The sequence below is a fragment of the Hippocampus zosterae genome, chromosome 20 (genome assembly GCF_025434085.1).
Source record: "Hippocampus zosterae strain Florida chromosome 20, ASM2543408v3, whole genome shotgun sequence".
NCBI classification, from domain to species: domain Eukaryota; kingdom Metazoa; phylum Chordata; class Actinopteri; order Syngnathiformes; family Syngnathidae; genus Hippocampus; species Hippocampus zosterae.
The window spans coordinates 3,944,600-3,971,107 of NC_067470.1; the positions used below are offsets into that span (position 1 = coordinate 3,944,600).

Consider the following 26,508-nt stretch of genomic DNA (forward strand, 5'->3'; position numbering starts at 1 on the left):
TTAATATGTCTTGTCAAGAATGTTCACATCGATGAATAGCGTCAATTGTTAATAACATACTACATTATTGAAGGTCATTTGAACAAATGTGTCATTTCAGATGTTTTTATTCATAGGTACCAATAAGCTTCCACAAAAAAAAAAAAAAAATGAAGCAACTCCACTTCACAAAGACATACTTTACATAACAAAACTTTGTTTGGGTGGATTTAGAACGCACAGAATTGGATTATTTGTAGGGAGGAATAAATCTCAAAAGGCTTATTTCATTTTTACTCTCCATCACATTCAAATGTGTTTAGTCTCTGAAGGCGTACTGTCAATGTTTTTTTTTTTTTTTTTTCCCAACACGACCGCCAAAGTTTGCATGTGCGGAGTTCTTGGCAGATCAGTTCAAGATAAGCACAACCGGGATCGACATTAAATCCGAATGATGAAATAAAAAGCTTGGTAAACATGGTACAGCAGGTACAGAGTTGTTCACAAACAAACAAAAAACAGGTTGATACAAAAACAGAGGATGTATTTATCAATCAAAGTGAAAATAAAAATAGCTCATAGGCAAATGAATGAAAAAAAATACCCTACAGTCGTGGTTGTTTATCAAAGGCTGCTGTTTTATTAACATAATCCTTTCTTGACCTTGCATTTTTTTTTGGTCCATATTATTTCATGTAGTTCAGTGACTCAAATTCAACTTGATCGGCCAAGCTGATTTAAATCACAGAGGACGAAATGTCACCAGGACCAATTTGTAGGCAGGACAACCGGTGTGCCAATGGAAAGCTTTCATTTTACAGAACCATTTTTTTTCTTCTGTAATTTACCGGATACTGCTAGCATGTCTCCTCTGTCTTTATTTAGTCACCTTGACAAAGTTCTCACCGTGATCCTAGTGAATGTTAAAAATAATAGCTTGCCTATTTATTCATCATAATTTTTTCTGGGCGCAACCGACTCTTCACACGAAGACTAATATTTGAGCGCGGTTGCTTTCGCGACTGTCAAATTATCGTTTTGCACGGCTACCACAGAGACAATTATTATTCTGACTAATGAATTAATAAGAAAATTGATGTTTGTTTTTGTTTTGTATGGCTAAACATGCTGGGTCACAATGACTTGTGGGAATTTTGTGACCAAAGATTCTTTCTTGAACTCGTCTGTTCAGAAAACATTTTCTGTAAATGTCATCTTAACGGTGTGGAGGAACCTTCCCGTTCCTAAAACTAGTACGCCGTGCTTTTTGTGGACATATTGCTTCTGCTGTATTGAGAGCTTCTCAAAGATTTCTTGGATTTGGGGAAGTGTTTCAGGATCAGCTGTCTGAAGTAGGTCTGGAACTTTTTCCCAATAAAAGTATAAAAGATGGGGCTGATGCAAAAGTAGATGTAAGCAAAGTTACGTGTGATGTGAAGGGCGTAGCTTCTCTCCCGCGCCTGCTCACAATTTGGGGATCCGCCGTGTATCAGGAGCGCAATGTTGAATGGGGTCCAGCAAATGAAAAACAGCAGCACAATGACGAACACCAGCTTCACCGTCTTGAACTTGGCGACCAATTTAGACGAGATGACGGTGACGGCAATTCTCACGTAGGAGTAAACAATAATTGCCAGGGGGAAAAGAAAGAAAAGTATCAGTTGAAGGTAAAACCCAGATACTCTGACCCGAGACACGTCGATGGACGCAAAGTCTCCAGGATACTCTTGACAGTACGTCTTATTATTCATGTAATTGATGAAAGTCGTGTGGAGAATCATGGGCTCGATGCACGCAAAACTACTGATCAACCACACCGCCAAGCAGGAGACGACCGCGTAGCTTTGGTTCCTGATTTGAGATGTGCTCAAGGAGTACACGACTGCGAGGTGGCGGTCAAAGGTCAAAAGAGTCAGAAAAAGGACAGAACTGTAGAAGCCCAGATAGTAGACGGTGCCGACGACCTTGCACATGAGTTTGCCAAAGATCCAGTCGGAGAGCTGCATGTAGACTCCCAGAAAGGGAAGGCTGCTCATGAAGATCACCGAGGACGTCACCAGATTTAGCAGCAGGATGTTAGTAACCGTGCCCACCTTTTCGAACCTAGAAACACCAGATCGACATCAGGGACCGAATGTTCACCGTCCCATGTGGATTAAAAAGCCTACCCTTTTTTTCCTACCCATTACGTGTGATTCATCACATTGAAACGTGTTCACTGAATAACCCGCCCCCCCTTGCTTTGAAAATGACAGTTCGGCGTTTATTCCCGAGTACAGTGGATAATGGCCATTCATTTGTCGCAATCAGTGCACATTCACCTTAAGCAATTGGTGTCGAAAGGTTTCAGGACATGCCAAGGGGTGTCATGCAGCGCAAGCTTGTACGACAACAATTCAAAGAAATAACAGGCTTGGATGCATCGGGATTTTCGAAGCCGATCATTTTCATCAGTTGCCTAGCTTGCCGGCACTGTGTGAGAGGCGACAACGCGACGAGAAGCACGGCGCGTCTCTTTCCAATTATTATCTACTGGACTCAATAAACAAGAATGAAATTATGACATAGCGAAATGATTAATGTATTGCTGCGCTGTTATTTTGCGGGCTTGACTTTTGTCAGGATGTTACGGCAACATTATGCTAACGTGCCCGACAGTTGCCGAGCGGGCATGGAAAATTTGCTATTGCGAAGTGCAAGTATTTTTATTTTAATTGTTATTTTTAGGGACAGCGGAGAAAGCCTGAAAAAGAGCATGACAAAAGAAGGCATCGTGTCAATGGGTCACACGTTTGACGCAATCGCATCTTGACCGCTTCATGAATTAATCGTATTCACCACGGTGCTATTTCGTTCGAAATAACGCCGCCTCGTAAGATTCCTACGAGCCGCGGATGTAAATACCTGGAAATAAAAGCCGTGAGACTGTTAAACTCCCGTTTGCAATTATAGCAGTTCACTCCATTTTGCCTCAATTGCTTCAAGCCGCCATTAATCAACAATCAATTCCACGCAATTGAACACATTCTTAACGATCAATTAATCGATTATTATGCCCACCCCTGGTGTTAACGAACCATGTTACCGTCGCAATCATCCCTTTTATGCATGGCATCAAGCTTTTAAACTGCTTAAAAGTCTTTCACGTTCCAGAGTCCTGCAATAGTGACACATTTTAAACAAGTTTATTTCCATTCTTAAAGCGACGTAACTGGAATTTGAATCTTGTGAGCGTCGACGCGCGTCGCCGGCCGTCCTCAACCCAGGCTAAAAAAGTACTAACGTTATAATTATGGTAAATTACATTTTCTTCAGAGCGTTTCCACCGGAGAAAATCAAGATCTTGAAAAATGTCCTTCAGTTTGATCCACGAACGCAAGAACATATCGTAGGTCATTGTACTGTCTTTGCTGCCCCGTGTCTCTTTGATGTAATTACAAGGAGAAACTTTGAGCTTTGACGGGTCATTTTGAATCATATAAATGAGCCACCACTCTATGTGGCTGAACAGCCTCATCACTTATGATGCCTCACATTCATGAAATGCAAAAATGCTGAGTGGTACACTCAAAGGGAATGATTTCACAGCTGACATCTTATTTGACTTAATTTCAGTTTGGGGACCTATCAGTATATTTAATTAAATTATTTTTTTGCCCAGGAGATGACATAGACTGCCGCCTTGCATTTCCATAATTAGCCCATTGGAGTCCATTAGAGGAGATTTCTACTTTGAGGGGCCAGTAATTGACACCTATACGTGACGCTGTACCGAAGCAACAGCAACCCTACACGGAAACCACTTCTACTGTAATAAATTCAAACCAAAGTTTGCAGATTACAGAGGTGGCTATTTGTCACTGAGGTAGATGCAATACACATCTCAATGAACTTCAAAAAGTAAAAAAAGAAACTTTACACACTTGTATTTTTTGTTGGTGTTGCAAATCTGATTGTCTCTTAGCGGATACCATTCCTCATCAAGGCTTTCGCATGGTACTTGTTTGTAGTCCTGAACTTTAATGGGTTTTATATCTTCTTCTGAATAATGAGCACAATGTAATTCCACAAAAGTCTTTTCCAGCTCGCATTCCCATTGTGTTTCCTTGAACCTATTTTCTCTGATTCCAAAAGGCTGAATCAAGAACAGCGCTGGAGATGCCAAACAATGTGGAGGTGACCTTCGGTTTTGATTGAAAGTGTAGGCAAGGAGGTTAAGTGTGCATGGTGAACATTGGATTCTGTTCTCTGACAACCTAATTATATGTACTCGGTGAAATAAATTATTACTTATCAACCTGAGCGGCAAAATGTAGGCTAATTAAAAATCGCAAGGCATTGGCTCAAAGAGTTTTACCGTTTTGATGATCCCAACCTTAAATGCCTTACATGACTTTGAGACAGCAAAATAAATAAATAAATTAATTAAAAATAAACTCAGTTTTCTCTGCTTTAGTCCAGAGATGGACTCTGTGCATTAAATTGTTCAAGATGACACCCACTCACCGATAGATGATGGTCAAGACAAGTCCGTTGCCAAAGAGACTGAAGAGAAACATGAAGTAGTAAAGGATGGACAGCTGAGCCCCCACGTAGTTGTCGACATCCCCATCGCATGGCGCGACCAGTCGCGCCGGATCATCGCTGTAATTATCGTAGTCATAATCGTATGTTGTCGCTTCCATCGTCGCCTGGACTGAAACAAGTCAAATATGTCAGACAGAAAAATGCTGTATTGACGTGATGGGATGAGTAAAATGAGCTACTATAAACTTGTTTGGTTCTACCAAACAAACACCACTCAAAAGTAAATAACCTTCAGGGGGGGGACCTCTTGCAAAAAGCAACATTTTTTTTTTTTTTTTTGGAATGAATATCATGTTAATGAGAGCTGACTTACCGTCTGGCCTTGTCCTTGTTGTCTGACTCTCGGGACTCGAGCGAAGCAGCGAGCTGACTCACAGTGACTTCCAGTCACCCTGTGATAAATCAGACGGCAAGGGGGAAGGAAGTATCCGGGAATAATAATAATTTTTGTGCGTGTGTGTGTGACTACTGTTTGTTTTTTGGGAACTTGGAAGGCCTTTGGAATTTGTTTACATTTTGAATTTGTTGAATAAGGCAAAAACATCGAAGTACCTCGCTATGTGCGGGAGAAAGAGTTGAACCCTTGACCTCAAGACTGTGAGGTGAATGTGCTACCCACTTGCACACCGTGACACCAAGACTGTCGTGTAAATATTAATGTCAAATGTGTCATATGTCAGATCCCTGGCAATCCTGAGGACATTCAATCTGGCGGTGCAGGTTCTGCCTCAAGCTGATATCCGCAGCAGGGTCCACCTTGCCCACCCCCCCTTACATTAAAAGATTGTAATATGCCAACCGTGACAAGATAAGAATCATTTTGAGTGTGGACCTTTTATGTTAAAATATAGAAAACATTTCAAATGGCTAAATAATACCAAGTTACTAATTAAAAATGGACTTTTACTCAAAATGAGGTCAGCGTATGAATACAATATATCTATCTATCTATCTATGTATCAATCTATCCATCCATCTATCTATCTATCTATCTATCTATCTATCTATCTATCTATCTATCTATCTATCTATCTATCTATCTATCTATCTATCTATCTATCTATCTATCTATCTATCTATCTATCTATCTATCTATCTATCTATCTATCTATCTATCTATCTACTGTATCTATCTATCTATCTATCTATCTATCTATCTATCTATATATATATATATATATTTTTTTTTTAAGCCTTTCAGGGACAGCTTATCATGTTGTCTGGTTTACAGGGTGCATGAAAGAGTTAATATACTTGATCTGTTTTTAACTGTTAATAGCAGTTTGACTGAAATTATGTCACGTACTGTATAGGAATTGAGTTTGTGTTCAGTGTTTGTCCGGATGGTCCCAAACACTCGAGCTGACAATATTTATTGTCATATAAAACACACTTTTAAAAACAAAGCACCGCCACACATATTTTTTTCCAAACATCAACAAAGATTTTACTTCCGGATACATTGATAAATAATGCCCAAAAAAATAGAAATTACAATTTATCTTCCCGGGATATATTAAAGAGACATTTATGGCTTTGTGACACACACACACACAACACAAATGACCAACTAAAGGCAATGTTTGAGAATCTATCAATATAACTATTCAAGGTTTCAAACTCAGTCACAGTGTACGATAAACGGCGGGCGGGTGTGGAGGTATGTTACGATTTTAGTAAGACAAACCGTGTGATGTTGAGGCAACTACAGTCCACATTATTTGTTACGGCAAAAGCAGGAGAGTCAGCATGGACATCCACGAGTGTGATTTTGTGCTTTCAATGGTTGTTTTGAACCCGCTGTTCTGCTTGGTGAAAATATCAATACTCTGTCCGTGATTTGCCCTCACACGCGCCATAAGTCATCCGTGTGCTGTGAAAACCTATGGGCGCATTTCCTTCTTCTTGCTGATGCGCGCAGGCATTTCTGACGGTTTCAAATAACAGTTTTGTGCAGATTTTGAAAATTGAGAGAAGCCGGTTGTTCCGAGGCACCACAATTGAATCTGTAGCTAAATGCGGAGTGATACGATTTCAGTTTGAGCCAAAATTCTCCCGCTCCTTGCCGCCTACGCCTTGTAACTAAATATGTGTTTTCTTTTTGTCTGGAGAAGCTAATATGAACGCTAAATGCAGCTACCTGTCTGAAATAGCTGCTGTTTGTCTCAACGGCCGTGAATGGCTTCGGTTTATCTGCAATACCTTGGAAGCATCGTGTAATTCTGCTCTAAACGGCTTTGAGTCCCTCAGAAAGAACGTAAGAAAAATCATGCACACAAGTCATTGGGTTTTACCAGCAATCCTATTTGGGGGTTAAAAGTCGATTCAAATTGCCACCATCTCGCCTCCTCCTGCACGACTATCAGGAAAATTTCCCTTAAGAGCAATAGTCACAGAGGAGGTTTAAAAAAAACAAACAAGCTGAATCGTGTATCGGGAAAACAAGCAATAATAAGTCACACAGGCCATTATCAAGCGCTGCTTTTCATGACGGGAATTGCTATAAATCCAGATGAAAAATGTCACTTGCACTCAAAACAAAACAAAAAAATAAAACAAACAAAAAAACTCTATGCAGAGTTACTTTTCACTGATTCTGCCGCAAACATGTCAAAGGAGTGAATATTATTTTATGATATGCTGACAATGCTCAACTTAGGCGTTTTCAACTTTTTTTTTTCTTGATGACACATTAAATGAACTAAATGAAGAAAAATGGTCTGCGTTGAACAAGAATCTGAAAAAGCACACATTTGGAATTTCGGCTAAAAAGCTTCTTTTTTTTTCTTTTTTTTCCCCAGCAGGTCGCAGGCTTCTATTTAAAATATGAGAAAATATACAGTAAAAAGAAAAAAAAGTGTTTACATGTAAATGCGTAGATCCTAAAGTGTAGGTGAGGTAAATGAGAGATTTCTTCTGTAGCCATGCGCGGACATTCCACGCGTTTCGTCAGTTTTGCTTAGCAAGTCAATATAAATATCAGTAACAGGATTCCCCACGGCCTGTTTGTCACAGTGACGGGATTTTGCCCTTTTTATACCATTACAACGGATGTGAAATAAAACGAGCACACTTGATTGAAGAGCTACCAATGTACCATTGTAGTAAGAAAAAGGAATCATTTTGAGGCCCCGAAAGGGGAGGTCGTCGGCCTAACTGGATTGTAATATGTTAATACCTTATTTTTTTTAATTAAAGATGAAGGTCTACACTTAATTTACATATTGATTTTTTTTTCTTGTGGTGGTGGCAAAGATTTTGGTCAAGTCATCGTGCCAACCTTTCTGCCGACAGGCCTCGCTTTAATATGTTTAACCCTTGTTCTATTGGGTCATGGAACAAGTTACAGTTGGCTAACCCGATCAACTTGATTTGTACAATGATCCTCGCAAAACATCTTTAGATTCACTTTTCAAGAACATACTGACACGACCGCACGGTTCATACAATCATTATCGCGGGGCAGCACTGAAGCGCTCGAGGCAGAAATAACACAACTCATTGGAACGCTACTAGCCTAACCTTCACTCGGCTACGCATCAGTCAAAGTTACTTAAAGGAAACACCACTAAGTCCAAAAAAATCAGTGTTCCTATGTTTTGATGGCACTTGCGACCATAAACCTGCGGTGACTGAAAAGCGGAATTTTGTACGGCAGAACACCTCCCTCAGCTGACACTTGGACCACAAATTCTGTTCTCTCGGAATCATGCTCCACCCCTTTTCAGTTTGACTCAACTTCTGAGGTTATTTCTGCCTCCGGTTTGGCTGTGCTGCGCGCAACGTGCTCGTGCGGGGAGTCAACGGTCGCACATGAATCAGTGATTACAGTCAATGGCCTCTGGATACGTGCGGGTGTTAAACCCAGTGGCACTTGTGTCCCTCGCTGCTGCGGACGCCATCAGATATTGGGTCCTTTGCTGTAATGTTCCCTTAGGTTGTAGGTCTGATAACACACGGATAAGTCACATATCCCCGGTGTCCCTGGATTACCCCTTTTACCAGGATCTCCGGGGGGTCCCGGCTTCCCAGGAATTCCCTGGTTGCCCGGCTGTCCGATCCCATCAAATCCGCGAGGACCTCGAGCCCCTTTTAGTTAAAACAAAGGAAGAAAAAAACAAAGAATATCAGCACACATGACTACTGGTGTGATGCATAATTGATGGAGCAGAAAAAAAAACCTAACAAATCATCTGACTGACTGATGTAACCATTGCAAAAAAACAAATACTGTGCATAGCATCACCAAACAACGTTATGTACTGTAAGTGCTCACCAAAAAGCACCTACCCACGTATTTAGTTAAAAACGGAGCATCCTCCGTACTTTCCCATTAAAAGTGCACTCGTGTTTGATGAGAGCTCAGATGTCAGAAAACGGCGGTTGGTTGCGGAAACATTTGCCGCTCTCGAAAACGCAGTCATGGGAGTCTGCTAAATGAGTCTTTGATTCTCTTTTTCCATACCTAGCGGGCCGGGTGCGCCTGGGCGTCCGTGGTGACCTTCACCTTTGCTGCCCTTGAACCCTCTTGGTCCTACGTCACCTGGGGACATACGTGGGCTGCTCACAAATCAAAACATCACGTTGAACGTCACAATGGCTTCTCGAGAGATTTTCCAGTCCTGACGATTGTCGACTTTGCCTCTACCGGTGCAATGATTAATCAACAAGTAATTGATTAAATTATTTTTGGTTATTGAAAAAACATTTATCCAAATCCTTGAATTTACAGCTTTCTGTAGGGCTCCATGAAGCCAGACTGCTTGTATATTAACTATATGTTATGTGTTGTGTTTATTATTTTACTTTATGTTAACTGTTTTGTTAAGCGCTTTGTTACAGCTGCCGCTGTTGTGAAAGCGCTATATTAATCAGCATGTATTGTCTTGTATTGTATATGACATCATCTTGAAAATATGTCTTAACTGGAATACATTCCACTAGGTCTGCATCACTCGTTAAAGGTTTCTCTCAGCGAAGGAGCGGATTTAACTTGGCGGTCAACAACGAGACAATAGTGTCAATACAAAGCAATTACCAATGAGAAAGATTTGATCGGCCCTACTTCACATCGAGCATACATTTCTTATTTCACATCAGCTGCGATATCCCGTAGCTCACCTAATGAGGATGAGTGGTATATAAAAGTGTTTTCTAGCCACGCCTAAAAAAAAGAAAAAAGTTAACAAAACGCATTTGCTTGTATCTTTAAGTCCTATATGGATTTTTTTTTCATGGTCCCTCTGTGCTTCCGCGGATTTCCTCCGGCTACGCCAGCTTTCTCCCACGTTCTATAAGATCCATGTTAGAGCAATTGAAGACGAAATTGTCCAACAGGCTGAATGCGGGTCGAATAGCTTGTCCGTCTTTAACGCGTCTCGACGTTTCCTGTGATTGGCATCGGCTTAGCGGCAAACTAGAAAATGGATGGACGAGGATTGTATACCGTTGTTTGAGAAAGAATGTTCGCCTTTAGGCATGAGTCCAGTCCACGGATGGCTGAAAAATGTGCAAAACTGTTTTGAAAGGCATATCATCTGCATTGAAACGATGCACAGTTGAGCGGCAGTCTGCTTGTGGCTCCCACGCGTTCCATACGGTGTCAAACGTGGCTCTGACCTTCCATCGCAGACAATTTACTTGCGCGTTGGAGTTCAACTCTTACATAAATTTTCTCTTGCCATACTCACCAAAAAAACATGATAATAAAATCACTGAAATGAATCTCAATATCAAATCTCTGATCTACGTGCGACTCAAATTCCTAACGATTACTATGTATGATCGTTCTTATGCCGTTTCACACCTTTGCTGCTTTTCAGGATAACACCGCAACCCTTCCAATGACTTCCGTCATCCTTTAAACTAACAAGGTGAACTCACATTCAACAGCGAGTTGTTAGAGCGTGGCATCTTCCACAGAGGATTAGCCACGTGGAAGGGTTGATAAATCAAAAAACAAAAGCTCGTTTAAGTTGCCCGTGCACGCAGTATTTATTTTATTTTGCTCTGCTGACTTTTACTGGTGCTCACTTGTTTAATAAGCTTGTTTTACGGGCTACGTTTGAGCGTCAACACATCCGATTTGTTAGCCGTTGGCGCTCTTTTGATTTTAATCGTGGCTGAAAGCTGATGTAAATTTTCCCGAGCTGTTGTGTCTGTAAAGAGGTGGAGTCATTTGGGCGGGGGGGAAGGACATTGCGCTGACCTGTGCTCAGGATTAATCTGTCCATAATGTACGCCGACGGGAGTCGTTTCGCTACGCTTTACCTTTCAGGCCCGGCGGACCCTGCGCTCCAGGAGTCCCTGGATATCCTGCAGAGCCAGTCCTGCCAGGATAACCTGGGATTCCCATTGAGCCTTTGGGTCCCGGGGCACCAGTCTCGCCAGGGGGTCCCTTCACGACATGGCAGGATTCACATCTTGCCGATCGATCCAGGGTCTGAAGAAGTGCCGGGAGTTGAGCTAATGGCCAAAGACGCATGTTAGCCATTTTCCCCGAGATCTTAGGACACAGGATGCATGTAGAGTTTGCAATGAAGCCAAGATCAAATAATCATTTTCAGACCAATCAACATTTGTCTCCACACGTTCACCGTGTTGTTTTCTCCAACTTCCACTTTGAGACCTGCTTTTAAATGTTTGTGTCAGGCTCCAACAGGCGACGGGCCAAAACGACACCACATGAACGCATTCCTAGTCGGATGATGCCTTGCGAACGGAAACGTAAATCTCCAAACACAATTTCAAGTTAAAAGACATCTCGAACCACTTTACTCATATTATTTATCGTCCTCTTAAACTCTCCGTTTCTATGCCGCCACCCTTGAATAAGAAGTCAATCAGTGTTCTGTTTACCATTCAGCCGCAGCTAATAATGCGTTCCATTCTTCGCCTCAATGGTCTGCCGGTGATGGCGAGCCACTTGCTATCGCTCAAGTGACATGAGGAGGGGGAGGAGAATGGTCTGTAGACCTGAGGTAAAGTGCCCCGATACTTCAAAACTGCATTTAAATACACGATTATTGACACCACGGCCAGAACAACCTCTCCCATTTTCTCTCCTGCTGGGATTCGTGATTCGAACCTGAACCTCAAAAGTGTCAACGCGACGAAAGATGTTAATCGAGTGCAGTGAGTTGTGTTTCATGTACGATCTGGAAAGCGTGTACAACACTGGGATGCCAGGGCAGAGGGTCACCATGGTAACCACGTGTTACATCCAAACAACAGATGTGGTTGATCCCGGCGCGCACACCCAAGTTTTCCACACTGCTTCCCACTGCCTCACATTTCCCAGATCGCCGATCGAAATGGGCTGCGCCTCCTCAGGTAGGCCTTGTTACCTCGCGGTCCCCCCCCCCCCCCCCCTCGCCTCATATTCATGAAAGCTAATTGCGTCTGCTGAGTCTTCCTTTGCAACAACTGGTTTGTAATGGGAGACACCGTCATCTTTCTCACCCACCCACCACCAGCCCCCGCCCCCCCAAAAAAAACATCGCTCTCATTATTCTATCAGCATGTAATCAATCATTGTTCGTGACACCAGCAGTAGATCAATAATCACTTAGGCAGCGACCGACTGTGAGAATTTGTTGTGTCCGTTATTCATCGTTGACTTTCAGAAAGTTCATGAGATTTTGTAGTCTTATATCTGTTTTGCTGGGATGGCGGGGGGGGGGGGGCGCACATCATTTTATGCGGCCTGCTAAAGCACATGAGTTTGATTAATTCATACTTCTTGATAAATGGATTTGTTGCCAAAATAGTAAACCGATGAGTTAAAAAAAAAAAAGACAATCTAACCTGCAAACCTCTGTCAAGCTTTTATCGCTTTTATGACTGAAATCATTTTCTGGGTCGCCAATCTTTGGAATTTTGAAGAACTGGACTTTCGCCAGGCATTTTGTCCATCACCAAAATGAAGGTGGGCACTCTGCATCATAGCAAATTGGAAGTATGCCCTTGAAGAGCTGCGAGTAGAATATCATCCCGCATCAATCAATCCTATTATGAATCTGTTTCCTTGGCACCGTTGCGAAATTATTCATGAGCATGATATCAACGTCGGTCTTCTTGCCCAATATTATGAAACCTATAAATGGGCTGACTTTCTGGTTCAAATCTCTTGACACACGGGCATACTAGAACGAGTACAAAAAATCAAATAAAAATTTGAGCTTTGCATTCTCTTCAGTCTTTCAGCAGCACTCATCCAATGATGTGCAGTTGAAGAACAACAACAAAGACGGATTCAGATCATTTACGGTTTTCCAAACAGTCGTATTTGATGCGGTGTGTGGAAATCCTGATCACATTAAAAATGGATACTTACTGCGTAGGACATCAGTGCAGAGCTTCACAAGATGCTCATCTGATGGTGACTTGCCCTGAAAAACACAAGCAGATCTCAAACCAGCTACAGGTTGAAAAGAAGGTCGTAATTTTTATCTAAAGCCGGTGGCCACAAATGTGACTTTTCCATATCATGACAGGAATCACCTTTTAGTGAGATAATAACGAGCGTTCACTCACCGGCTTCCCGGGAAATCCGGGCTGGCCCGGTTGACCCGGCAACCCATCCAGGCCAGGAAATCCCCTTGGACCGACGGCACCCATGTGGCCATTGTGGCCCATGTCCCCTTTCTTTCCTTCAGGCCCCCTCGAGCCCTCATCCCCTTTCAAACCTTTCTGAAGGACGACAGATGAGAGAAAATCTTAACGTTCTACTGTCAGAACATCTTTTTGCGGCAATCAATCTAACCGCAACTTTTACAAGTTGCCCGGGCACCTCGAGCTTTGTTTTTTTTTTTTTCATGACTTGGCCTAAAGGCCTCGGTGGTGTCATCATATGACTGATAAAACAAGAAATTTCATGGTGGCCGAGACTTGAGCATGGTACTTTCAACAGCAGTCGTATCTAGTATTGATCCAAAACAAAAAAATAATTTGTGTGAAGTGTACTACACGCATCTTTTTTTTTTTTTTTTTAATGAATTACTCGATTGACATTTTGCGTATTGGTTGTGTCTGTCCACTGCTTGACAAATGAATTGTTTAATTATTTTGAAGGGATTATGATGACATGCACCTTATGATTTTGTTTCTTCGACCAAGAATGGACATGTCCTGATCATAAAATATAACAATAATGTCATTTCATGAGTAATTACCATCTCTACTGTGAATGTGAGCAAAGTATAAATACATTGCAGGGTGAAGCAATACTCTAATACAAAATATTAGGTATATACCTGTATATATTCATTCATTCATTCATTCATCTTCCGAGCCGCTTGATCCTCACTAGGGTCGCGGGGGGTGCTGGAGCCCATCCCAGCCGTCTCCGGGCAGTAGGCGGGGGACACCCTGAATTGGTTGCCAGCCAATCACAGGGCACACAGAGACGAACAACCATCCACGCTCACACTCACACCTAGGGACAATTTTTAGAGTGTTCAATCAGCCTGCCACGCATGTTTTTGGAATGCGGGAGGAAACCGGAGCACCCGGAGAAAACCCACGCAGGCCCGGGGAGAACATGCAAACTCCACACAGGGAGGCCGGAGCTGGAATCGAACCCGGTACCTCTGCACTGTGAAGCCGATGTGCTAACCACTGGACTACCGGGCCGCCTACCTGTATATATATATATATATATATATATATATATATATATATATATATATATATATATATATTTTGTAACTTGCCGACAAGTGGTGGGGACTAACTAACATGTTACTAGAAACGATAACTGAGAAACGAAACACTGAATCAGGCGCCATCCAGGTTGCAATCGAACATGTCATCTCACAATTTCCACTGGAATTGCTGCACGCGACGACCTAACTATCTAGCAAATTGGTTTTCCCCTCTTTCGATAATGTGGTGACATGAAAGTTTAAAAAAAAAAAAAAAAAGCCCGCAGCAGTTATTTGTTCGCCATCCAAAATGATGCAGCCGCAGGGGAGAAGTCTGTTTTATACATCATCAACAAATGAGACAGCACGTTCGCAAGCAGGGGAACGCTCGAGCTCCATAAATTTATAATGCTGCAGACAGTACAGGAAAGTGTTTGCTATTTCAAATGTGTTCCGGCTTTGGAAAGAATGCTTTTGTGATGTATATTTTTGCCCGGGGGAAGGTTAGATTTCCCCAAGCCTGAAGGTATTGGCTCTGTAAGTCTTCCAAAGAAGCCGTCGCGCGCAAGCTTGTCAGGGGCTCCTCACGGTGGGGCAGAATGAGAGAGAATGGATTATATCTAATACCGCAAAGTCTAATTTGACATACCTCTCCTTCCCTTCCCCTGGGTCCCACGTGGCCCTGATGCAAGAAAGAAAAGAGAGCAGAGAGGTTCGGGGGATGAAAAAGGAGACGGGGAAGAAATGTTGAAACATTAGAAATGAGTGCTTACATATCAAATGCTGAGACGGGAGTGTCAGAGGAGCGACGCTCGCAGCTCTGCGTTGGGGATGCGGAGCTGCAACCGCCGCACGCACGCACCCGACGTCAAAGCCCTCGGCTTACACAACGTTTTGGATTGCTTATTCCAATGCAATCTCCAACACTCCTCCTTTTGTATTTGAACGTAATGCAATGAAAAATGCATTTGTGATTCTTTTATTCTTTTGAAAACAGCATCTGCCGCTAACACCCATTCTGTCGGGCTCTTTTGCCGAATTAAACACTTGAACATCGAGCCGAGACTCTCGGGTCGCTCAATTCTTCCCCCCCCCGAAAATACCTTATTTTTGTTGTAATGAATCCGATCTGACGGCGGGTGTCATGTTTCACAAATGACTGTTGCCTCTATGGAGGCCCTTTCATTCACAGGCGTGGATGGCAAACATGATTTGGATTAGCGATGATATTGCGAGCGGAAATAACGTCGCATTGCAAATCAAAGCTTGCAAATGACATTTTATTTTTCTAAACAGGCCCCTTGGCGAGTAATTTTATCCATCCAAGTGCTTGAAGGAAGAAAATAAGCTTGTTCTCTTCAAAGTATTTAAACATGTGTCTTTGGAGATTACTTTTTAGATTAGATGTTTAATGAACCAATATTGTGGCAACAGTGTTGTAGCAAACACTGAGGCAAGTTCACTCGGTTGTGCTGCGTTGGCCTGAATTTAATTCCGAGCACAATGCTTCTTGCCTTCCTGCTGGATGATAAACAAAACAAGTGAATTTAAAAAAAAAAGTCCTTGTTGACAACTAAAATGACAACTTCAGTCCCATTATATTTATATCACGGTGTCTAACAACACCAAAAATGAATAATTCATTCTGATTGTTGTTCCAGTTGTTATGAATTGACTTGAATGCACTGAAATGTCCAGACTAGGAAACACAGAGCTGAATCGAACACGAAGAGCAGCCGGGGAGTCTTAGCAACCACCTGCGCAGCGCCAACATACAGTATACGGCATGAACATTGCCTTGAAGCCTTTACGACTCCCGTCTGGAGTGTTCATGTTCACCGGCTGCTGAGCTTCCCCAGTTTGTAGACCCCGCGTGTGTGATTTGGATCGTGACAAGTTGGACCTGATTCACACTGCCTACGCAAAGATGTCGGCTCGCCCATGCCCGCCGCTGACACTCGGTTATATTTTTTTACTCTACATTTTGATTGGACAACAATGATGACACTTTGCTGCAATTTAAAGTGCTCACGCTGCAGCTTTTGTAAGAACAGTGTCAGATAACTCAAAAGGCACAGCAGGTCGAAACCGCAGTGGCACAAAACGTGCAGAAAACCCCCCAAAGGGAAAATGTCCAAACTGTGTCCAAAATGTCAAGATTTTGTGTGGCCACCATAAAGTAGCAGCACTGTTCAAGTGAGCTTTACGGGTTGCCGCTGGAATCTGGAAATGGGGACAAAAGCTCGGGAGGGGCTGATGTGCGAAGAGGCAAGAGGTCCGCATCAAGCTCGGACAAATTTGTGATAAAAAAATTACGTTTCCCCGTGCCATCGTCTGACGAGTTGGAACTCTTTTATTGAGCTGGGTCATGCTGCCCACAAATAGATTCAGTACCATGTGAATCATGTCCAACGTTTTGGATTCTCACTTTTGTGTCGCATTATTTTTGGCAAATTTCAATCGTAACATACCGCACTGTTCTAAAAATATCATACTCATAAAAGATCGTGACTCCTTTTTATATATTCATCTTTGCATCCAAGAAGAAAAAAAAATTCTCTTCTTCGAAACCACGGCGTACTTATTCAACCGCATAGGAATTAGGAAGTCTTACAGAAGACAAATCGTCCCGCACATTTCAGCGGTGACACATTTGTGATTCGCCGCTGATACGTTTCACTTTAGGAGCTTGCCGCATGGAGATCTGGCCCTGTCGCTCAACCCCCCGGCTTTCCAGAGTCAACATTTAACCTGCACACCGAAAAATAGAATTGCTTTATGTTTCTCAAGTGTCTCAGCCTTAGATTACACAACTATATCTCCATGCGATACACGTGCCGGCGGCGAACGCAGAAATAAACCCGCATGCACTTGCATGCGCACACGCACGTGCACTGATTGGATTCATTGTCTAATCCCTCTCGGGGGATGTGACGATCAATACCGGGGTAATCAATACTTGGACTCGGTCTCAAATGGAACTTATTCCGTGTCATTAGGAAAATAATGAAATACAAATCTTGGCTTGGAAGTGGGAAATCGCAGAACACTCAGAAATGTCTGTCATCTTATCCTCACGTGGTGGAGAGTGATAGCTTCCATGTTTCAAGATTCTACAGTAGACTCAGTTACCGGTGAAAGATTTTTGATGGGGGGAAAATATTGAGAATGAGTATATCGTATTCTTTGAAGATAGTGGAATGTAGTTGATATACCGGTATATATTTTTTAAATGAAACCAAAACTGTACTAAACACGAAGCTAACTACATGATAGAAACCAGAATAGATTCCTCGCCATACATGATCTGGACGAATCTGCGCTAATTAAGAACATGCCTGAATAATCTGATCATATTCAGTCATGGAAAGCAGTTTAACTAGTTATGACGTACGTTTATGTGGTATGATTTGCAATATTCTGCAATATAATATTGGGGTTACTGTGACTGATTCAAGGGCACGTCAGCAGAGATGATGTTTCGTAAAAAGCAGTCCAATTCCCATGATGTTGCAGAGACTTGTTTTGTGTTCCTTTTTTTTAAATACTATTTTCAACAAAGTAGAGAGGGCGTGGTGGGGGGGGGGAACAATATGATTGGTGTACAGCATGGGCACGGTTACTGCTTTGACAGGCTTTGGGTAGAGATATGAGCCCCCAAGCCGCATTAAAAGGCTGTAACTCCTAAATTAGGTCTTGAAGACAAGACATTGTTCTTCCGGAGGATTTGCCTCATCCCCGTGCCCTTGTGCAGACACTTGTTCTCCATAAACTCATTAAGATTCACCCAAACACACATTCCCATTTTCAGTCCCTGTGCAGCAGCGAAAAAAAAAAAGCCCCCCCAAAAAACATAAGCATAAGCAACATAAGACGCCCGCACTTACAGGTATAGCTGGAGTTCCCGGCTCGCCATCTCCCCCTCGGTCCCCCTGCGTTGAGACACATCACAATTAGGGAAATGTTTGTTTACATCAGACGCGTACGTATTTCTTCTTATGTTGTGTTTCGTGTGCGTAGATGAGATAATATATGCAGCAACCGATGGAAACACGCTTGCGTGTTAAAAAAATAAATAAACAAGACATGGAGAGACAGAGAGAGGAGAAAAGGTCACGCTTACCTCGAGCAGCCAATAACAGAAACCCACAGAGAGAAAGGATAAGAACTAGCTGGCGGTAACCTTTAACAAACCTGACTCTTTCTGTCTCGTATGTGACTTACAAAAGACACTATGTATTTATTTATTTTTCATAACACGTGTGTTGATGTGTTTTCTGCAACCCTGTTACTGATACTGAGGCCCCCGAAAAATATTTTAAGTTTCATCCATCCATCCATTTTCCAAACCGCTAGATCCTCACTAGGGTCGCGGGGGGTGCTGGAGCCTATCCCAGCCGTCTTCGGGCAATAGGCGGGGGACACCCTGAATCAGTTGCCAGCCAATCGCAGGGCACACAGAGAAAATAGTGCAAATAAAATAAAATAAAATAAAATAAAATTGTATTCAATACTTGACTGACATTTACTCTAATTATAGGAACAAGGTTGAAACGCCATGCTCTTGAGTTTTTGCTAAAGCGTACGTGCTAACTGTGTTCGCGGGGATGCTAACTGGTCGAGAATAAACTTATATGAAATAAAAATAAGACACACTTTGATATATAATGTCTTAATCTGATGTGTAACAGGTTTGTGACCGTTAAAGTGACACACTCAATTACAGATGAAACGAGACAACGCTTTTCTTTGGTCGACCGCCGATCACAGCAATTAGCTTGATGTTGCCATGTCGCTCACTTTTCTTCCCTTGTTCTCTCGATGCCGAAACCGTTTTTTGGTGACCTGTGTGCATGTATTTGCATGAAATGAACCTTGCACTGTTTATATGTGTGATTAATAGTGATGCACCAAACGTAACTGATTCTAGCTAATGGGTGGAAATTCAACAAACAGCCTCATTTCTGGCTGTTGCAATAGGCATGCTTATACAGTATCTCGTGGATGCATGTTCTAATGGCGTAGTACATTATCCGTCTCCTTTTAAGAGCAATAGGTTGGTTCACTGTCCTGTTGTCATGATTCGACGTGTTACTTTCATGGAGGGGGAAAGATGTCCATAAATACTGCAGAGAGAGAGCTGGTCCAAAGTACTGCAAAGGCAAAAGACCTCAACTGCCTCCCGGTGGCTGACTGCGGTACAAGTGTATCCCCCCACCCCCGCCCCTTCCACCAGTGTTGGCAGATGGGGGGGGGGGGGGGGGTGGGGGGAATGTAACATCTGAGTACTTTTAGTGAATTCAAAGGGGATTTCTATGTTGTCCTGCATTATTACAAATGTTAAATGTACATTTTTCAAAAATAGATCTAAAAAAAACAGGATACAGTCATTGCTCACAGCCGCTCTCAATGCAAGTGTTGTCGAGAAATGTATACGTTTTTTTCTGACAAGTGCTGTTGTTTAAGCGGAGAAGAGTTCTAAAACCAGTGTTCCGGAACTGTCATTGTCTGTTTCAAAGCTATTAAAAACTTGGCAGACTTTGCCTCTAAATGATGCATGACAGCTTCCCCGGTATATTTTGCCTTTGGTAGGCTTTTTGTGGTGGCAATTAGGGAAATTTAAGAATTGACTTTGCACATGAACGGATAGCATGTTCGTACTTTATTCAGCATTACCTTGCACATTCTTGTTGTTTCAATGTTCATTGTTAGAGAATGTCTCGAAAACTCTCCAATAACAACAAGTTGTTAGAATGATCGCTTCGGGGATCTGAGTGCCCACTACCTAAGTTTTATGACTCGGACCATAAGCACACAATGCAGTAAAGTGGCGTTGGTCATCAATGTCTCATTTATATGACTATGCTATGTTATGTTTAAAAAAAGAAAAAAGTCTAACAGTGACTCAACGACTCTGTTAACATTTCATGTGTGAAGTTTGTGAAATGGGTAAAAGCGAGTTGCTGTGAGGAAATAACAAACCAGAAGCAATGTACCTTATTTCCTTTTGGGCCAGGCTTTCCTACTTCTCCCTACAGAAAACATTTATGTTAATACCTACATCAAGAATTCAAAGAAAACAAAACGATGGCATGTAAAACAAGTCGAATTAGAATTATCTATGATGCCCTTTGGTGCAATGCAGCAAGGACATGAAGCCGAATCTACGTCGTTAAAGTAAAAAGAGTCATACGCGACATGGAAAAGCAAACACGTCGATGCCCCATAGCAAACCAATAAATTATTCATCAAGCTTGAAATCTAAGGCCATCTTTTACTTAAGGCGAAAACAGTTTTGCTCACGCGTAACGTTAGGGACTCTTACCCAATGACCTTTGTACCCTGGATGGCCTGGGGCACCTGGCAGCCCTGGAAAACCTGGCTCCCCTGTTGAGCCCTGGAAATGTACATTTGTTTAAAATAAAATTGACATTTATTTGGTGGTGTGTTCTTAAATATTTCTAAGCTAAAATATGTGTTGGGGAAGCACTGGTACACTGTAGCACAGCCAATCCCTGTGATGACTTTGTAAATTGATCTTGCTGAAGTGTGCCTGTTGCATATGGTTGAATTTGCTAAAGAAAAAATAATAATAAACAAACATTGAGGCTTACAGTTGATCACACATCTGTTTCACAGTCAAAGGTGTCCAAGAGCTCTCAAATTCCTCCCAGGTTAAAAACAAATGCATGTTCGGTTTGTTGAAGACTTTAAACTGCCCATAGAGGTGAACGTGAGTGCAAATGTTTATTTATCTTAATGTGCCTCGTCTGTTAACTAGGGAGGAGTCCAGGATGTACCCCCCTCCTCTCTCCCTTGAGGTTAACAATGATAAACTCCAGCTCACCCGTGATGCGCAAATTATTTTCCCACTGAACACATCCCCCCCCCCCCCCCCCCCCTACAACAAGATACTGAAGGTCAGACCTTAGCAATGGAAGAAAGTCTACAATCTGATCAACTCACCTTCTGCCCTGGTGAACCGAGACAAGTATTAACCCGTGCATCCGCGCAGTTCCCCTTGAAGAAAACACACACGGTGTTTGTTAGATGCAACAACGTAGCATGCAAGTGAGTGAGGGTGCACCATACAGCTAGTTGCATTCGATATAGTATGGTTTAAATGGCCATTTAAAGAGGGATAATAGACCTGAAAATGATCGTAAATGTGTAGTATTTGCACTCCCGGTCCATTACAGGTCTCATTCCTTGTATAAAAGCACCAAAAGTGCCAACCTCAGTATTTCAGTGGAATCCTAGATAGCTTTCTCCATTTTTGACAGAAATACTTTGTGAATGAAATGAAGCTATTTTGTCACCCGATGCTCCGCACAATAACAATTTTTTTAACACCTCCGCCCCCTTTTTATGGATTTGCTTCATCTGCAATGCCTCCAATCCGAACATCCTTGCAGCCAAATGACCTCTGTCGTCCAACACTATAATGGGTGCCAACGATTGGAATCGAACTTCCAAAAAGCTCCGCCGACGCCGGCACCGAGCGTGGAAATGAGAGTTCTTATGGTGAGGAAATCAAAGTGGATTTCACAACAACACCATAACGAAAAACAAACAGAGATTGTATTTTTTTCTGTGATTAAGGGCTTTCAATAGCTTTTGGAAACCTTTCGATGATGACGTCAATAGAAACGAATGACCATAAAACCAATTGCAAACGTGCTAGTTCACTCGAAACTCATTTACTCTGTTAATTAAAAGTGAAGAAAAATGTCACGCAAATGTGCCATTTATTTTGTGCTGGTTGATTGAATTGTCCAATGATGAATTACCATTCTTGTTAAAACAAGCGGGATCGGCCTTCTAGGAACCCCCGCCCAAAAAAGAAAAAAAAAATCAATTTACTCCCCCACCTCCTTCTGTTCCTATTGTGCATCCTCTATCTCTGTGCTGCATCATGTAAACACACTGAAAAACGGCATGGGGCATTCCAAGGTCATGGACCTATCATCAGCGTGTCGGTGCACCTCCTTCTTCAATTGTCGTGATGGAATCACAAGCTCTTAACATCCAATTTATCAATACAATGACTGTGTTGAAGGATTTAGAACCCCAATAAAGTTTGATATGTGCGTCCGTGTGTTTGAATTCCAAGTGAATGGCAATTTTCATATGGTCAAGGCAGACTGACAATTTGATTTCCAAACCGGCTTACTCCATCCCTGCCAAATAAGCAAAATGAATTTTTCCTCCACAAGATTGTAACATGATTACGGCAGGAGGTGGGGATATTTGAACAGGCTGAGAATAGAGCCAGTCGACTGGGGAGGGCCATTTGCATAATAACTAATGATGACGTTCAACGCACAGACCCTGCGACGATCTTGGCTGATCTCAGCCGGCAGTCTCCGGGGGCCCCTGGTAGTGAGGGTGGATATTTGGATGGGAAGAGGGGGGGAGAAGGAGAAAGACGAGGGTGTGATGCGAGGGGGACGAGAGAGTAAAGGGATGAGAGGGAAGAGAGAGTTGGATGAAAGAGAGACACTGTGCTAAGGGCTGAATGTGACAGAGTGCATGACGGCTTAGTCAGGAGGCACTGGGGGAGAAATGAGATGGCTCGGGTCCACGCGCACGCATGCGCCGCATTTGCATTCTGGCGAAGGCGCACACATTGCCGAATCCTAAGCTACCAAACGGAGGGCTGCATTGAGAGGCCGGCTCGCGGCGGTGTATTTGATGAGCAAGTTGTGACTTCCGTCGTCTTTTTTTTATTTAATTGTCTTTTTCAATAATGCAGTATTTTTTTTCAATCTGTTTTTAAATGCCATATCATTTTTTGGTTTACTTTGAGTGACATTATCTATCTGCTGAGCAGACATTGTAGATTATTGGTTTTGGAAAAATAAGTCCGTCACCGGTCACGACAACATCACAAACGGGAACATTGGTAGCACCGTGATTGAAACACTAAAAATGTTGACTGCCAAAACTTCTAACCTCAAGTGCACCTCGCCCACGCTCCCATCCTCAAACAACTTGAATAACAAGTTTGTGTCTGCAGACCAAAAAAAAAAAAAAACTGCGTGTGTGATGATTGACTCTCAGGCGGGATACCAAGTCGGCGATAATAGTGGGGGACGTTTGATGGCTGTGTAATCATAGAATTTTGATTTTAGGGATGAAAATATGTTAATTGTAGCGGAGCTACACATCTGATGTGACGGTTAAAAAAAAAAGACTATAATTACTCAACTCCACATCGCAGATTTACATTTCATGTATAAATAAGCAGGCAGGTGTTAAAACGACGGCATAGTTGCTTTTGAGGTTCAAAATGGCTACAATTTAATTTAACTGCATTGCACAGTACAATAATATGAGGAGATTTAGTTGAAAGGAGAGTTTCGTTCTATTCATCTTATTCAAATGGCATATCGGGAACCGAACATGCCATTTGATTTATTTTCCATTTATTCGGGTCTAACAATAGCCTTTTGGAGTGTGTGAGACTTTGTCTTACACTGTGGTGCGCGCCAGACATCTTTCATGATGCGGTCTGCTGGGCAGCAGCATCTCGACAAAAGACAAAAGCGGGATTAACTAACAGCTCTGTCCTGAATCTGCCCCTGGACCCAGCGGACAGGGGTGGTGGTGGTGGTGGTGATGGGGGGGTGTAAGAGGTGCATACTCTAACAGCACCCACAGTGCCAGAAAGACCCACGGATGCTACGGTAATTAAACAATGCTCCAAGTCATCCCTGGAACTTGAGCATATTCCAATTGACTGAAAGCGAAAGGTGAACTATTCCTGAACGAGTCAATCAGGGACAGGCAAATATTCACACTCACATTTGCGCCATTTACTTCTCGTGGGAACCACATTTTTTTTTTTTTTTGCCCTGCATGGAAGTCAAACATATTAACTTCACTTTATGTGACAACTCTATTGCTATTTTCTCTCACGTTGGGCCATATGTCATTAAAAAAAAAAAAAAGTAAAGGTACTGTGAAGTTGCTTTATTGTCCTGCCCTCTAAGTCTACCACTATGTCACAAGAGGGCAGCAAAGCAGAGGACAAACTGCATAATCATCCACATGGTTCAAAAACATTGGGGAGAGGTGGACAAAGCAACCCTTCGCCAGAAATGCATCCTCATAATGTCACATTGTGCTTGTGCTCCTGCCACGATGTTATGACGGGCTACGCAAGTCAGCACAATCGTGCTGCAGAAGAGCGCTGGGGGGTTTTAGTTTGTTTTTCCCAACCAGTATCAAAATTGTCAAATAAGTCTTGAAGCTAATTCTTTCAAAAGTTCACAGCAAAGTGGAACCAACCGGTGGTCCTTGTATCCCAGGTGGTCCTTGGAATCCTTTCTCTCCCTGCAAAAAAAAAAAAAAACACACTGATGCTTTTTTAAAAAGTAATCGTTATCGTTCTGCCCAGATGCATCCCGGTTTGCCGTTTACCTGAGGTCCCCGTGGGCCTTCTTCTCCTGGTGGTCCCTGGACACCCTGATGATGTCAGAGCAACATGTTATGTCATTTTCAAGGCATCGATCCATCATCAAACCATACCACCACCAACTTGAAGGTAAATACTGAATATGAAACTAACTAATAAGAACTCATTTTTACAATTGCATTTTTGTTGTTGTGTTTGTTTACTTGTGATGGGAATCAGTTTCAGGCGGGGCAAAAAAGAGACAAACTGCAAGGGGCAAAAAAAAAAAAAATAAGTGTACATTTTTGGACAATTTCTATTGGTCACTTGCTGTGACATACACGTCCTTTTTCAATAAAATAGCAAGTTGTGCAAAACACACTCAAACCTTGAACAGGACACGTGCAGTCAAGTCTTCAGCGAGGGTGAAGTTAAGTTCAGCTGCTAAGGTTAGAGTGTATTTAAAGTTCATGCTGACGTTCCATAGCCTTAATTTCCCGAAAGAGTGGATGCTCGCCACTGAATTGAACTCATAAGACTCCTTAACCTTCCCTCTGACTGATCAGACTGCAGCTAATGGACAGCTTTCAGGTGTCTGAATAAAGTGAAGTATTGGGAAAATGCTCAGTTCATTAGGTCTACATATTAAGCATAAAGTGTTGGACTAAATACGCACTGCTTTCCTTTAAACTAAAACATCAAAGCGAAAGATTTTTTTTTTTAAAAAGCAAAGGGGGATTTGGCTTTGCTAGTTGAGCATTCCAGTCGTTTTCTAGAACACTCGGGTGAGATAGAAACTTTCTGAAACTTTGACTTGGGGGGTTGGGGGGGGGGACTTCTTTTTGTTCTTTTGTAAACGTACATTTGCTTTCACACAAACAGGTTTTCTTTTTCTTGTTTGGTGTTGCCGCATCACAGACGGACAGATTTATTTCCTCCACCGTGTTATAATTATTTCTGACTGCACCTTGTCCGCGTGCGTAGGCCCGAGACAGCTCTTGCCATCCAATTTCCCAGTATTTGTATGTATGTTTGCTTAAATGCAGGCTGTAAGTGTACCGGTGTTTGGACTGCAAAAATAAAGCACGTGCGTTCTCATGCTGATGTCCTAATGACTCTTTTCCTTCAAATCTCACGTGAGCCCAGTTCACATAAAAATGGCGCGGCGCCCCTCTCCACAAAACGCTTGGTTAATGGCAACTTCGTTTTGTTGTCATGTTCTGCAAGTCACGCACAGAATTTCATGTTTTTATTACACCCCTCGGTGCAATGCAATATGAAATATCAGTCCCGCGTATACTCACCGGGGCTCCTGGAGCTCCAACAGCACCAGGATCGCCCTAAGGACATGACACATGTGTCAGCGCTTTTACAAGATCCGGTGTGCTTCCTGAATAATGTGTGATGATTATCTTAAGATTTTGTCGGGTAAGCTTGTCAACACATGAGAAGGAGTCATCAAACACATCCTGAGAAGAGACAAGAGTGGGTCGTTTAGAATTAAATGTCGAGTTCCTGTTGCTGCAGTCTGCCCCGTCGACGTTTGGAAACACAAAGAGCACGAACACGAGACTGTCTGTCCCCTGACGGAGGACAAAACGATCCACCTTTTAAATATATCGTAACAAATTTGAGTGTTTTGTGTACAAATTGTAGACCCACAATCTGGCGACATATAATGGAGGTGACAAATGTGCCAATAACATTGTTGCTAACATCAGATGAAAAAAAAATGAATAAAAGGTGAATGCACAAGACATATTTTATAGTTGAAAGGAAAAACTGTCGTTTTCATTTTGGAAAGGTATTCATTTAGGGCGCCGTATTCATGAGAATTTTATATACCGTCGACTAAAATCTTTGTCTATATCTCAGTAAGATGTTCCGACTGTATCAACC

The 26,508-nt window shown here is 42.4% G+C and overlaps 2 protein-coding genes across 3 annotated transcripts in view; both read right to left on the reverse strand.

The window, feature by feature from the left end:
- Positions 1 to 219: 219 nt before the first annotated feature.
- LOC127593015 (C-C chemokine receptor type 3-like) lies at positions 220 to 5,199 on the reverse strand. 2 transcript variants are annotated; one of them, XM_052054189.1, is made up of 3 exons: positions 4,880 to 5,199; positions 4,486 to 4,670; positions 220 to 2,082 (listed from the first exon to the last, which is right to left on the reverse strand). In XM_052054189.1, the coding sequence occupies exons 1-3, from the start codon at positions 5,108 to 5,110 to the stop codon at positions 1,230 to 1,232; spliced, it is 1,269 nt and encodes a 422-aa protein (XP_051910149.1). In that variant the 5' UTR covers positions 5,111 to 5,199; the 3' UTR covers positions 220 to 1,229. The 2 variants fall into 2 exon arrangements, with proteins under 2 accessions (XP_051910149.1, XP_051910150.1); XM_052054190.1 differs by having other exon boundaries at positions 4,486 to 4,675; positions 4,880 to 5,058.
- Positions 5,200 to 6,527: 1,328 nt separating this feature from the next.
- Positions 6,528 to 26,508, reverse strand: part of si:dkey-225n22.4 (collagen alpha-1(XXI) chain) — a 35,627-nt gene continuing 15,646 nt past the window's right edge. The window contains exons 18-30 of the mRNA XM_052054200.1: positions 25,914 to 25,949; positions 24,636 to 24,680; positions 24,504 to 24,548; positions 21,177 to 21,230; positions 20,536 to 20,607; positions 20,207 to 20,242; positions 18,098 to 18,142; positions 14,860 to 14,892; positions 13,102 to 13,257; positions 12,902 to 12,956; positions 10,837 to 11,031; positions 9,032 to 9,109; positions 6,528 to 8,655 (exon numbers count right to left, since the gene is read on the reverse strand). Coding sequence (XP_051910160.1) covers positions 8,468 to 8,655; positions 9,032 to 9,109; positions 10,837 to 11,031; positions 12,902 to 12,956; positions 13,102 to 13,257; positions 14,860 to 14,892; positions 18,098 to 18,142; positions 20,207 to 20,242; positions 20,536 to 20,607; positions 21,177 to 21,230; positions 24,504 to 24,548; positions 24,636 to 24,680; positions 25,914 to 25,949 — 1,038 coding nt within the window. The 3' untranslated portion in view covers positions 6,528 to 8,467. The remainder of the gene's footprint in view (positions 8,656 to 9,031; positions 9,110 to 10,836; positions 11,032 to 12,901; positions 12,957 to 13,101; positions 13,258 to 14,859; positions 14,893 to 18,097; positions 18,143 to 20,206; positions 20,243 to 20,535; positions 20,608 to 21,176; positions 21,231 to 24,503; positions 24,549 to 24,635; positions 24,681 to 25,913; positions 25,950 to 26,508) is intronic.

What these genes read in the sequence shown, in the direction of transcription:
- LOC127593015 (XM_052054189.1), bottom strand. Translation starts at nt 5,110, where the DNA reads ATGTTTTTGCCTTATTCAACAAATTCAAAATGTAAACAAATTCCAAAG. An exon ending in AACAAGGACAAGGCCAGACG is followed by an intron (nt 4,671 to 4,879) that starts GTAAGTCAGCTC and finishes GTTTCAGTCCAG; the next exon opens with GCGACGATGGAAGCGACAAC. An exon ending in GTCTTGACCATCATCTATCG is followed by an intron (nt 2,083 to 4,485) that starts GTGAGTGGGTGT and finishes TGGTGTTTCTAG; the next exon opens with GTTCGAAAAGGTGGGCACGG.